This window comes from Ahaetulla prasina, chromosome 2, assembly GCF_028640845.1.
Source record: "Ahaetulla prasina isolate Xishuangbanna chromosome 2, ASM2864084v1, whole genome shotgun sequence".
In the NCBI taxonomy this organism is placed as follows: Eukaryota; Metazoa; Chordata; class Lepidosauria; order Squamata; family Colubridae; genus Ahaetulla; species Ahaetulla prasina.
In genome coordinates, this window is record NC_080540.1 from 11,319,847 (window position 1) to 11,332,404 (window position 12,558).

The following is a 12,558-nucleotide window of genomic DNA, read 5'->3' on the forward strand; positions in this document are numbered from 1 at the left end:
TGAGACTATTGCCCTATACATTGTAAGCCGCCCTGAGTCTTCGGAGAAGGGCGGGGTATAAATGTAAACAAAAAACAAACAAACAAAAAAAAAAGAATAGAACTTTTATTCGCCAAGTGTGATTGGACACACAAGGAATTTGTCTTGGTGCAGATGCTCTCAGTGTACATAAAAGAAAAGATACGTTCATCAAGGTACAACATTTACGACACAATTGATGGTCAGTATATCAATATAAATCATAAGGATTGCCAGCAACAAGTTATAGTCATACAGTCGTAAATGGAAAGAGATTGGTGATGGGAACTATGGGAAGATTAATAGTAGTGCAGATTGTCCCTCTTGCTCCAACTAAACCAAAAGAAAGCATCCAAGGCAGTGGTGGGTTTAATTTTTTTTTTTACTACCAGTTCTTGAGGGTGGGGGGGAGGGTATGGTTTGGTGGGCATGGCTTGGTGGGCGTGGCAGGGGAAGGATACTGTAAAATCTCCATTCCGAGCCCACTCCAGGGGAAGGTTACTGCAAAATCCCCATTTCCTCCCAATCAGCTGGGACTCAGGAGGCAGAGAATAAATGGGGGCGGGGCCAGTCAGAGGTGCTATTTACCAGTTTTTCGAACTACTCAAAATTTTCAACAACTGGCAAATACCACCTTTGGCTGGCCCCAGAGTGGGGTAAGAATGGAGATTTTGCAATATCCTTCCCCTAGAGTGGGGTGGGAATGGAGATTTTGCAGTATCCTCCTGCCACACCCACCAAGTCACACAACACCATGCCGACAGAACCGGTAGTAAAAAAATTTGGATTTTACCACTGCATTGGACCACTAGAAGACTTCAGCTGGTCCAGAACGCAGCAGCGCACACAGTAATGGAGGCCCCTGGGTTGCCTGTGTAACATCTTTGCTGTGCAAACTACACAGGATTCGTTTAAGGTGCAATACAAGCACTTCATCTTTAAAGCTATTTGTTATAGCAATAGCAATCAGACATATATACCAATTATATACCGCTACACTGTGCTTTGTACACTCTCGGTTTACAGCATCAGCATATTGTCCCCAACAGTCTGGGTCCACCGATCTCAGAATGACGGATGGCTGAATCAACCTCGAGGCATGTCAGGACTGGATTCCACACTGTGGGCAGAGTCACCTGCATTCCAACCACAGGGTATCTGTCATTATTTCCCGCCCCCTCCCTTTATTTTTGCATCTATCTGTTCTTCCAGAACAGGTCAGATAGGATGGGCATGCTCCTGGCCCCTTGCCCATCTGATAGGAGATGGGAAGTGTGCCTTGTCTGTTGCAGCTCCTGCCCTATAAGACATTCTTCCCCCTGAGGTTTGGAAGGTCTTTAGCCCCCTGGTCTTCCATAAAGCAAAGAACTAGTTTTTCCCCTCAGCACTGGGATAAGAAGATAGGACTGCACATCAGGTGGTGAACTGAAACCAGGTTTTTCTTTTTATCCATTTGGTTTTAATACAGTTTTAAAGTTAATTATTGATTGGGAGCCAGCCAGAGATTGTTATAACATGGTTGGCTACAGAAATATGTTAAACAAATCAGAGGAAGAAGAAATGAACAAATGGAATGAATGGAATGAATGAAGAAATGAATTGCTGAGGCTACCCACCTCCAAGTTGCTTGAGGCAAATGAAGGCCTATGCATTTATTTATCAAATTTATGGGCTGCTAATCCTGAGGAGGTTAACTTCTCCAATTTAACTCATTGCAAGGAGAAAGATTACCAGTTTTGAGGAAGAATAGCACACAAAATGAATGGAATTAGTAAGGCCTGGAGACCTCGTTCACTTCTAAACTGAACAAAAGCAAGAATCATCTTTTTGAGATGCCTCGACCGTCCGAATGTCAACAACCTTCCTAGACGTGCCCTGTATTTTGAGGGCAAGAACATGTTAAATGCTTTGAATTTTGCCATTTGCTATATAGATGGGGTTGATTAGTTTCTGTATTAAGGTTTTATTGAAGTAAACCATGAGGTGACAATGAGTTGGGCTGCCATATACATTCTAAGTAAACATAACATACATATCGTGTTTTCCCGAAAATAAGACATACTCCCAAAAATAAACCCTAGCCTGATTTTTAAGCATGTACCTAATATAAACCCTACACCCCCAAAATAAGCCCAAGTGAAGGGATGGGCGTGGCCAGGAAAGGAGGCGGCGAGTGTGCAGGGGCCAAACTTTACCTCGCAGTAGCCACAGCCTCACACAGCACCAGTGAGTTGATTCCCTGCCCAAGCAGCAAGCGGAGGCAAAGCAGGGGAGAGGCACATGCTCTGGATGCATTGCATGGACTGTGGGAAAGCCAAGAGTCAGGTGGTCAAGGGAGGTTCTTCTCATGTGGCAAAAGATGGAGGCGGAGGCATGGGGGTGGAGAGAAGTTGTTGTGACCCAAGCCCAAGTAGGTAGTAGGAAACTCAGTCCGTGAAAGAAACAAACAAACAAAACTTTATTTGAACAGCTGAGAATTACTTCATTCCCGGTGTAGTTCAACTAAATTAAAGCAAATTCCTCCCAACACAAATTCCTCAGTCCTATCACCAATCTTGGTCCAAGTAGGCAAACTGCCAAAGGCCTTTCTTGGCAAACGTTCAGAAGTCACAAAAATAAATGCAAGACGTAGACGAAGCAGAAGACGAAGCTACCAACATTGTTTTTCTGGCAAAGCCCAAACGCCATTGCTGGTCTGTTTTAAGCCTTATGGGAGGGCCCAATCATCTCTTGGCCCTACTCCCGAGTTGTCCTCTCTGCTTGAGCTGCTCTTGCCTTCTGGCAGCTCTTCTCATGCGTGCATTAAGAACAGGCTCCTCCCGTTCCTCTGCCTCACTACTGTCAGTCTCTGGAGGCTCTGGAGTCAGCACCTCACTTCCCGATGGCCCTGGCCTCACCTCAGCCTCATCGCTGTCCGACTCCGTTGCCAGCTCCGCAGGCTGCTGGAGAACCACAACAGAAGGCAGGCAATCTGGACATGATGCGTGGGCCACAGGAAAGCCAAGAGTCAGTGAGCTGGAGTGGGTAGCGGACCACGAGAGGCTTCTTTTTGTGTCTTTCGCTTTGCCTGCGGCCCATGTAGTGTATCCGGATCACCTGCCTTCCACCCCACACCCCTGCATTCATCTGCTACTTGAACAGGGAATCAACTCACCTGCACTGCACGGGCTGGGCATGCTTGCCGCCTGTTATCCACATGACAGGGCGGGATGCCCAGGTGGGCTGATCACCCTGAAATGGTGTTTCCCACAAAATAAGCCTTATTTTGGAACACCCAAAATATAAGACCGGTGAAACTTATTTTTGGTGAAACACAGTACATGTTTATAATCCCCTGTATTATATGTAGAAATTACTCAAGGTGGTAAATGTACCTAATAGAGATCCAAACTTGCTTTCTCTAGCCCAGCAATGAGTTCCCCTTCAGTCTGTGAAAAGAAATGGGCCAAACTATGGAAGCTCAGATCCCGTCCCTCAGGTTTAATAATAAAATTATTATTGATTTCTCAACTTGGCTTCACAGCTGGACACCCATCTAGTTTTTCTCCTTCCTTCCCCTTTATTTCTTCTTCCTTCCTTCCCCTTTTGTTCTTTTTCCTTCGTCTCTCTTGGATGCTCAATTGAAAAAATTGGAATTGGATGCTCAATTGAAAAAAAGGAAACATTCCTCGCCTTGTGATCAAATGCCACTTTTGCTAGTAGTTTCTGGCCACTTATAAAGTCTGAGAACAAACCAGGCTCCGGTTATCCCATGCTTACATTTCGTGGAGGCATCTGCAGACTACAGTACAGCAAAACCGTCAAAAGGATGGCTCTGATAAGTTGATCAGAGCTCCTCTTGTTTTTTATGTGCAACAACTTTAGCGTTTAAGAACAGACGTAAGTTAGTTGCTTTTCTACTAATACACAATCCTTAAAAGGGCTCTCCTGTAGGGACCCTACCACATTCTAATTCAGACTGGAAATATAGGAAAGGAAAATATTTTCCCCCACTTGCTTTGTCCTGTTTTCTGCACTAGAAATAACTGTTTGGAACACATAAGGAGGGGATACTTTCCTAAGAGCTCAGAATTCAAGAATACCAATGAGGACATGAGGAATCTCCGGGTGGAGAAGGCCATGTGTAAGGGGGGGCTAGTGATAGAACAGGCCCTCAATGCCTCCCTGACCCACTTAGATACCTCATGCTTTTCCCTCCCTCCCTTCCTGCCACAAGGACTCACTTACCTTGCAAACATCTGTCTCCCCTCTTTGTTTCTCTATTTCTTTGCCTCTGAGGGAGAAGAGATTTGGCTTGAAAATGCTTTTTGTGCCGAGAATGGACGCTCCTGGGTGCTATAATATTGCAGGCACCCATCCTCTTTTGCACAGTGTCAGGGACCCAGGAACTTTCATTTTTGGCGCGAAGTTTTTGCTGATCTCCTGCTCCTCCCCCCTCAAACTACTTTGTACTTAACTACTTAATGAGATCTCTTTAAATGAGAAATGGTGTTTCCCAAAAAATAAGCCCTAGTGCTTATTTTGGAAATCCCACCCACCCCCACCAAAATTTGACCAGGTCTTATTTTTGGTGAAATACGGTACATGTTTATATCCCCCTGTATTATATGTAGAAATTACTCAAAGCAGTAAAGGTACCTAATAAGAGTTACAAACTCGCTTTCTCTGGCCCAGCAAATGGCAGTTCCCCTTCAGTCCGTGGAAGGGAATGACCGCACTGGGCCAAACTAAAAAAGCTCAGATCTCCTCCCTCATGTTTAATAATAAGACATGGTTGACTAAAAAGAATGACACAAGAAATAAAATTATTAATTTCTCAGCTGAGCTTTCAGTAAGTCAAGAAATGAAATTCAAGATTCCTCCAAACAGATAAAAATTTTCCTCATGTGGAATTTCTTCTGTCACGAGGGAAGAGTTTTGTGCGAAACACTGTCCACAATCTGGGCATTTGAATGGTTACTCTCCTATGTGTAACCTTACATGATTTATAAGGTTAGACCTAGTACTGAAATCTTTCCCACAATCTGGACACTCATATGGTTTTTCTCCTGTGTGAGTCCTCTTGTGTATCACCAGGTGGGAACTCTGACTGAATGTCTTCCCACAATCTGCACACTCATATGGTTTCTCTCCCGTGTGAGTCCTCTTGTGTCTCCCCAGATGGGAATTACACTTGAAACTTTTCCCACAATCTGGGCACTTATATGGTTTCTCTCTTGTGTGAGTCCTCTTATGTGTCCCCAGTTGGGAGTTACGCTTGAAACGTTTCTCACAATCCGGGCACTCATATGGTTTCTCTCCTGTGTGTGTCCTCTGGTGTTCCATAAGGGCGGAATTCCGACTGAAACCTTTCCCACAATCTGGGCACTCATATGGTTTTTCTCCTGTGTGAGTCCTCTGGTGTATCACTAGATCAGAATTGCAAGTAAAACCTTTCCCACAATGTGAGCAATACAGTTTTTCTCCTGTGTGTGTCGTGTGGTGTTTCACCAGGTGGGATTTGTGATTGAAACTTTTTCCACAATCCAGACACTCATATGGTTTTTCTCCCGTGTGAATCCTCTGGTGTACCACCATGTTTGAATGCTGACTGAAACTTTCCCCACAATACAAACACTCATATGGTTTTTCTCCAGTGTGAGTCCTCTGGTGGATCACTAGTTTTGAATTATGCAGAAAACTTTTCCCACAATCCAGACACTCGTATAGTTTCTCCCCAGTGTGAATCCTCTTGTGTATCGCCAGATTGGTTTCCATACTAAATCTTTTGTCACAATGGGAGCACTGGTAGAGTTTCTCTTCAGTATGGGTCCTTCCACGAATCACGAGAGACCTGTTCTGAGTAAAGCTTCTGCTGCACCCCAAAGATCTGTATGGCTTTTCATGGCGTGGTTTCGACTTATGCATCAATCAGATGTGATCTGCAATCTGTGTTTTCCCCACAATAGGCAGTCTGTGGGGATTTTCCAACACTGATATTCTTGGATTCTTCAAGCTACTCTTTCCTTCTACAAAGGCTTTCGTTAATGGCTGACAGTTTTGGCTATCCACGGAATCTTTTTTTCCCCACTGACTTCCAGTTATTCTTTATTTAGAAATTATCCTCCTTGATTTCTCATGTAATGTTTCCTTCAGTTCCCAATACTCTTTTTTTTCCAGCTGAAAGCTTTGTTCTTATAGTTCTCTCCATTGTCTCTAATCAGCTGAGGAAGGAAAAAAGTTTTCACGTTATTATTGTTTAAAAATGGCTGCATGATATGTGAAAGCAGCAGATATACCTCATATATTACCATGAAAAAACAATTCCAGTTTGATCTCTAACATTATGACTCATTTGGGATGCAGAAGGCTAGCAGATCCAAATATCAACTCAATCACAAAATTCTCCTTTTGGCTTGAGTAAATCACACATACAGTGCACTCAGAAAGTATTCAAAGTATTCTGATCCCCTTCACTTCTATCAGTTTTGTTATGCTGCAGCCCGATTCTACAGTTGTTAAAATTCATTTTTTCTCATTAATCTACTCACAAAGTAAAAACAGAATTTTAGAAATGTCTGTAAATTTATTAAAAAGAAAAAACTGAAATATCACATTGGCATTCAGGCCCTTCACTCAGTACTTTGTTGAAGCACATTTGGCAGCTATTATAGCCTCGAGGTTTTTTTGGGTACGACACGAGAAGCTTTGCACACCTGGATTGGGGGATTTTCTGCCATTCTTCCTTGCAAGTCCTCTCAAACTCAGTCAGGTTGGATGGCAGCCTTAGGTGGACAGCCATTTTCAGGTGCCTCCAGAAATGTTCAATAGGGTTCAAATCAGAGCTCTATCTAGGCCACTCTAGGATATTCACAGAGTTGTCCCTAAGCCACTCCTGTATTGTCTTGGCTCTGGCTGAGCTCCAGAGATCCTGTGTGGAGATGGGAGAAAATTCCAGAAGGACAATCATCCCTGCAGCCCTCCACCGATCTGGGCTTTATGGCAGTGTGCTTGGCGGAAGCCTCTCCTCAGGGCAAAACACATGAAAACCCGCTTGGAGTTTGCAAAAAAGCACCTGAAGGATTCTCAGACTGTGAGGAACAAGATTTTCAGATCTGATGAAGCCAAAATTGAACTGTTTGGCCTCAATTCTATGGTAAATGGTCTGGAGGAAACCAGACACCTCTCATCACCTCCCCAATGTCATCACAACAGTGAAGCATAGTGGTGGCAGAATCATGTTTTTCAGCAGCAGGGATGGAGAGACTGGTCGAGGTTGAAGAAAAGCTGAATGGAGCAATGTACAGGGATATCCCCAAAGAAAACCTGTTCCACAGCACTCAGGACCTCAAGACTGGATGAACAATTCACTTTCCAACTTGACCAAGAGATACAGGAATGGCTTAGGGGCAACTCTGTGAATGTCCTAGAGTAGCCCATCCAGAGCCCTAACTTGATCCCTATTGAACATTTCTGGAGGGACCTGAAAATGGCTGTCCACCAACCATTGCCATCGAACCTGACTGAGCTTGAGAGGATTTGCAAGGAATTCTGTTTTCACTTTGTCATTATTGATATAGATGAATGAGAAAAAATGAATTTCAACAAGCATAAAATCAAGCTGCAACATAACAAAATTGGTATTCTTGAGGCGAAAAATATTTCTGATCTCTTACTTTGTGGTTGTTTGGTTCAAGCCACTCTTTCCTTCATCAAAGGCCTGCTAGTTTTGGCTATCCATGGAACATATTTCTTCCCAATCACTTCCAGGTATTCTCCATTTTTTCTTTATTTAGAATATATCCTTCTTGACTTTTCATGTAATGTTTTCTTCAGTTCCATATTCTCTTATTTTTTCCAGGTCAAAACTTTTCTCTCGTCTGCTGAGGAAGAAGAGTTTTTACACTTTGCAGAGGAATTGAAAAAGATTTTGATTGATTTTAATGCTGCTTCTCATTCTTCGTTGTCCAGAGCGCTCTTCTTGGCATCCTCTCTCTCTGTAAGATTAATATAAATTGATTAGTTTAATTATTGTTTAAAAAAATGGCTGCAGGACATATGAAAGCAGCAAAAAAACACCCTATATATTAGCACGAAAAAACAAACTTAAAAATTCTGTTTCAATTTCTAATATTGATTTGGAAAATTAACAAGATCCAAATTCCAATATCGACTCTATCATAAGCATCTCTTTTGCCCATGAAACTCCTCGCTTCCCAGAAAAAAACTATGTCAATAACAGAAATTAAGTGTTACATGAAGGCTAAAGGAGATGGGTGGTTACCAATTATGAAAAATATATAAAGATTTTTTTAAATGTCCCAAATCCGCCAGCAGACGATTACAGGCAGCAACTTTAAATCGTGCATTCATATTAATGGGTTAGTTTTATTATTGTTTAAAAACTGGCTGCAGAACATGTGAAAGAAGCAAAAAAACACCCTATATATTAGCACGAAAAAACAAACTTAAAAATTCTGTTTCAATTTCTAATATTGATTTGGAAAATTAACAAGATCCAAATTCCAATATCGACTCTATCATAAGCATCTCTTTTGCCCATGAAACTCCTCGCTTCCCAGAAAAAAACTATGTCAATAACAGAAATTAAGTGTTACATGAAGGCTAAAGGAGATGGGTGGTTACCAATTATGAAAAATATATAAAGATTTTTTTAAATGTCCCAAATCCGCCAGCAGACGATTACAGGCAGCAACTTTAAATCGTGCATTCATATTAATGGGTTAGTTTTATTATTGTTTAAAAACTGGCTGCAGAACATGTGAAAGAAGCAAAAAAGACCAAAACAGTCCATGTATTCATGAAAAAAGAAACACCAAAATTCTGTTTTCACCTCTAAAATTAATGATGATTCATTTGGGACATAGATGACTAGCAAGATCCAAGCTCAAATATCGACTCAATCATAAGCATCTCTTTTGCCCATGAAACTCCTCGCTTCCCAGAAAAAACTATGTCAATAACAGAAATTAAGTGTTACATGAAGGCTAAAGGAGATGGGTGGTTACCAATTATGAAAAATATATAAAGATTTTTAAATGTCCCAAATCCGCCAGCAGACGATTACAGGCAGCAACTTTAAATCCTGCAGCAAAGGATAATAACATTTGGGAGAGAAAGAACATATATATATATCCCCAAAGAAAACCTGTTCCACAGCACTCAGGACCTCAAGACTGGATGAACAATTCACTTTCCAACTTGACCAAGAGATACAGGAATGGCTTAGGGCAACTCTGTGAATGTCCTAGAGTAGCCCATCCAGAGCCCTAACTTGATCCTATTGAACATTTCTGGAGGGACCTGAAAATGGCTGTCCACCAACCATTGCCATCGAACCTGACTGAGCTTGAGAGGATTTGCAAGGAATTCTGTTTTCACCTCTAAAATTAATGATGATTCATTTGGGACATAGATGACTAGCAAGATCCAAGCTCAAATATCGACTCTATCATAAGCATCTCTTTTGCCCATGAAACTCCTCGCTTCCCAGAAAAAACTATGTCAATAACAGAAATTAAGTGTTACATGAAGGCTAAAGGAGATGGGTGGTTACCAATTATGAAAAACGTATCAAGATTTCTTTAAATCTCCCAAATCTCCCAGCAGAAAATCACAGGCGGCAACTTTAAATCCTGCAGCAAAAGGATAATAACATTTGGGGAGAGAAAGAACACATATATATATATCCCCAAAGTTTTAACCAAAAACTATCTACTATTGACCTCACCCCATTCCTAAGAGGTCTGTAAGGGGCGCGCATAAGAGCACCAGCGTACCTACCGTTCCTGTCCCAATGTCTCCTTTGATTGTATCCAATTCGTATAGTTATTTTATACCTATGCTTATAGATATGCTTATATATCGTATAGTTATTTCATGCTTATGCTTATATATACTGTTGTGACAAATAAAATAATAAATAAATAAATAAATAAATAAATATAGCAGCAGCCCAGATGTTTCAGCCTCGTTGCTTCCTCTGCATCTACGCCCTGGAGGAAAGCCAAAGGGCCCGACTTGCTCCGGGCTTCTCCTCCGACCTTCCCTCCACTCACCTCCCAGGAGCCGCTTCCACCCCTTGAAACAGCACAAGACGGTCCGCCGATGCCATCATCCTCGCCGGAAGGTGAGCCGGAAGAGGAAGTTCCTCTGCCGGTTTCCAAAATCCACTCTAGAAATCCAATACTCTATCGTTTCAACTTGTTCCGCCTCTATCCCTCTAGTTAGTAGACTAGCAATGCAAGTGCTGTACTCTGCTTTCTAAGCATGAGTGTCACTCGTTATTACAGTGCCATCTAGTGGCATAAGTTTGAAAATTCCACTCTAGTGGCATAAGGTTGAAAATTCCACTCATCGTATCTGTACCCTAGATCAGGGGTCACCAACCTTTTGGACCTCAGGGACCACTAAATTCATAATTTTAAATCCTGCAGCAAAAGGATAATAACATTTGGGGAGAGAAAGAACATATATATATATATCCCCAAAGTTTTAACCAAAAACTATCTACTATTGACCTCACCCCATTCCTAAGAGGTCTGTAAGGGGCGCGCATAAGAGCACCAGCGTACCTACCGTTCCTGTCCCAATGTCTCCTTTGATTGTATCCAATTCGTATAGTTATTTCATGCTTATGCTTATATATACTGTTGTGACAAATAAAATAAATAAATAAATATAGCAGCAGCCCAGATGTTTCAGCCTCGTTGCTTCCTCTGCATCTACCCCGTGGAGGAACCCAAAAGGCCCGACTTGCTCCGGGCTTCTCTTCCGACCTTCCCTCCACTCACCTCCCAGGAGCCGCTTCCACCCCTTGAAACAGCACAAGAAGCTCCGCCGATGCCATCATCCTCGCCGGTAGGTGAGCCGGAAGAGGAAGTTCCTCTGCCGGTTTCCAAAATCCACTCTAGAAATTCATTACTCTATCGTTTCAACTTGTCCCGCCTCTATCCGTCTAGTTAGTAGACTAGCATTGCAAGTGCTGTACTCTGCTTTCTAGGCATGAGTGTCACTCGTTATTACAGTGCCATCTAGTGGCATAAGGTTGAAAATCCCACTCATTGTATCTGTACCCTAGATCAGGGGTCACCAACCTTTTGGACCTCAGGGACCACTAAATTCATAATTTTAAATCCTATGGACCACTAATATGGTATCTTGCTGCGCCGGTTGGGGGGATTGGGAGTGGGAGGCACCGTGTTCCGGTGGTTCTCCTCCTATCTCTGACCGGTCGCAGACGGTGTTGACAGGGGGGCAGAGGTCGACCGCGAGGTGCCTCACTTGTGGGGTGCCGCAGGGGTCGATCCTCTCACCCCTTCTGTTCAACATCTATATGAAGCCGTTGGGTGAGATCATCAGTGGCTTTGGGGTGAGATACCAGCTGTACGCTGATGACACCCAGCTGTACTTTTCCACCCCGGGCCACCTCAGTGAAGTTGTCGAGTGCTGTCCCGTGTTTGGATGCCGATGCAGGTCTGGATGGGGAGAAACAGGCTCAAGCGTAATCCCTCCAAGACGGAGTGGCTGTGGATGCCGGCACCCCGATTCAGTCAGCTGCAGCCGCGGCTGACTGTTGGAGGCGAGTTATTGGCCCCAAAGGATAGGGTGCGCAACTTAGGTGTCCTCCTGGATGAACGGCTGTCGTTTGAAGATCATTTGACGGCCGTCTCCAGGAGGGCCTTCCACCAGGTTCGCCTGGTTCGGCAGTTTATTTATTTATTTATTTATTTATCATATTTATATACCGCCCTATCTCCCTAGGGACTCAGGGCGGTTCACAGGCAAATAAAAATACATATAAATACAGGATAAAATAACAATTACAAAACTTATTCTATATAGCCCAATTATTTTAAAAAACCATATCCATAATAAAACCCAATTAAAACCAATATAAAACTAATATAAAATTTAAAATCTACTCCAGTCCTGCACAAATAAATAGATGTGTTTTAAGTTCGCGGCGGAAGGTTCGGAGGTCCGGAAGTTGACGAAGTCCTGGGGGGAGTTCGTTCCAGAGGGTGGGAGCCCCCACAGAGAAGGCCCTTCCCCTGGGTGTCGCCAGACGGCACTGCCTAGCTGGCGGCACCCTGAGGGGTCCCTCTCTGTGAGGTCGGTGAGAGGTATTGCAGCAGCCGGTCCCGTAAGTAACCCGGCCCAATGCCATGGAGCGCTTTAAAGGTGGTTACCAAAACCTTGAAGCGCACCCGGAAGGCCACAGGCAGCCAGTGCAGTCTGTGCAGGAGAGGTGTCACGTGGGAGCCACGAGGGGCTCCCTCTATCACCCGCGCAGCCGCATTCTGAACTAACTGGAGCCTCCGGATGCCCCTCAAGGGGAGCCCCATGTAGTTGCACCCCTTCCTTGATCGGGATGCCTTGTGCACAGTCACTCATGCGCTCGTTACCTCTCGCTTGGATTATTGTAATGCTCTCTACATGGGGCTCCCCTTGAGGTGCGCTCGGAGGCTTCAGTTAGTTCAGAATGCAGCTGCGCGGGTGATAAGAGGGAGCTACGCGTAGCTCCCATGTAACACCGCT

At 43.5% G+C, this 12,558-nt stretch overlaps 1 protein-coding gene across 4 annotated transcripts; it reads right to left on the minus strand.

Moving 5' to 3' along the window:
* Positions 1-1,455: 1,455 nt before the first annotated feature.
* On the minus strand, positions 1,456-10,978 carry LOC131193507 (zinc finger protein 572-like). 4 transcript variants are annotated; one of them, XM_058173756.1, is made up of 3 exons: positions 10,812-10,978; positions 7,674-7,994; positions 1,456-6,221 (listed from the first exon to the last, which is right to left on the minus strand). In XM_058173756.1, the coding sequence occupies exon 3, from the start codon at positions 5,923-5,925 to the stop codon at positions 4,975-4,977; it is 951 nt and encodes a 316-aa protein (XP_058029739.1). In that variant the 5' UTR covers positions 5,926-6,221; positions 7,674-7,994; positions 10,812-10,978; the 3' UTR covers positions 1,456-4,974. The 4 variants fall into 4 exon arrangements, with proteins under 4 accessions (XP_058029739.1, XP_058029737.1, XP_058029738.1 ...); XM_058173754.1 differs by lacking the exon at positions 10,812-10,978 and adding an exon at positions 10,077-10,210; XM_058173755.1 differs by lacking the exon at positions 10,812-10,978 and adding an exon at positions 9,802-10,058.
* Between the last annotated feature and the right edge of the window lie 1,580 nt (positions 10,979-12,558).

Coding starts and splice junctions, on each gene's coding strand:
- LOC131193507 (XM_058173756.1), bottom strand. CDS start 5,925: ATGCATAAGTCGAAACCACGCCATGAAAAGCCATACAGATCTTTGGGG.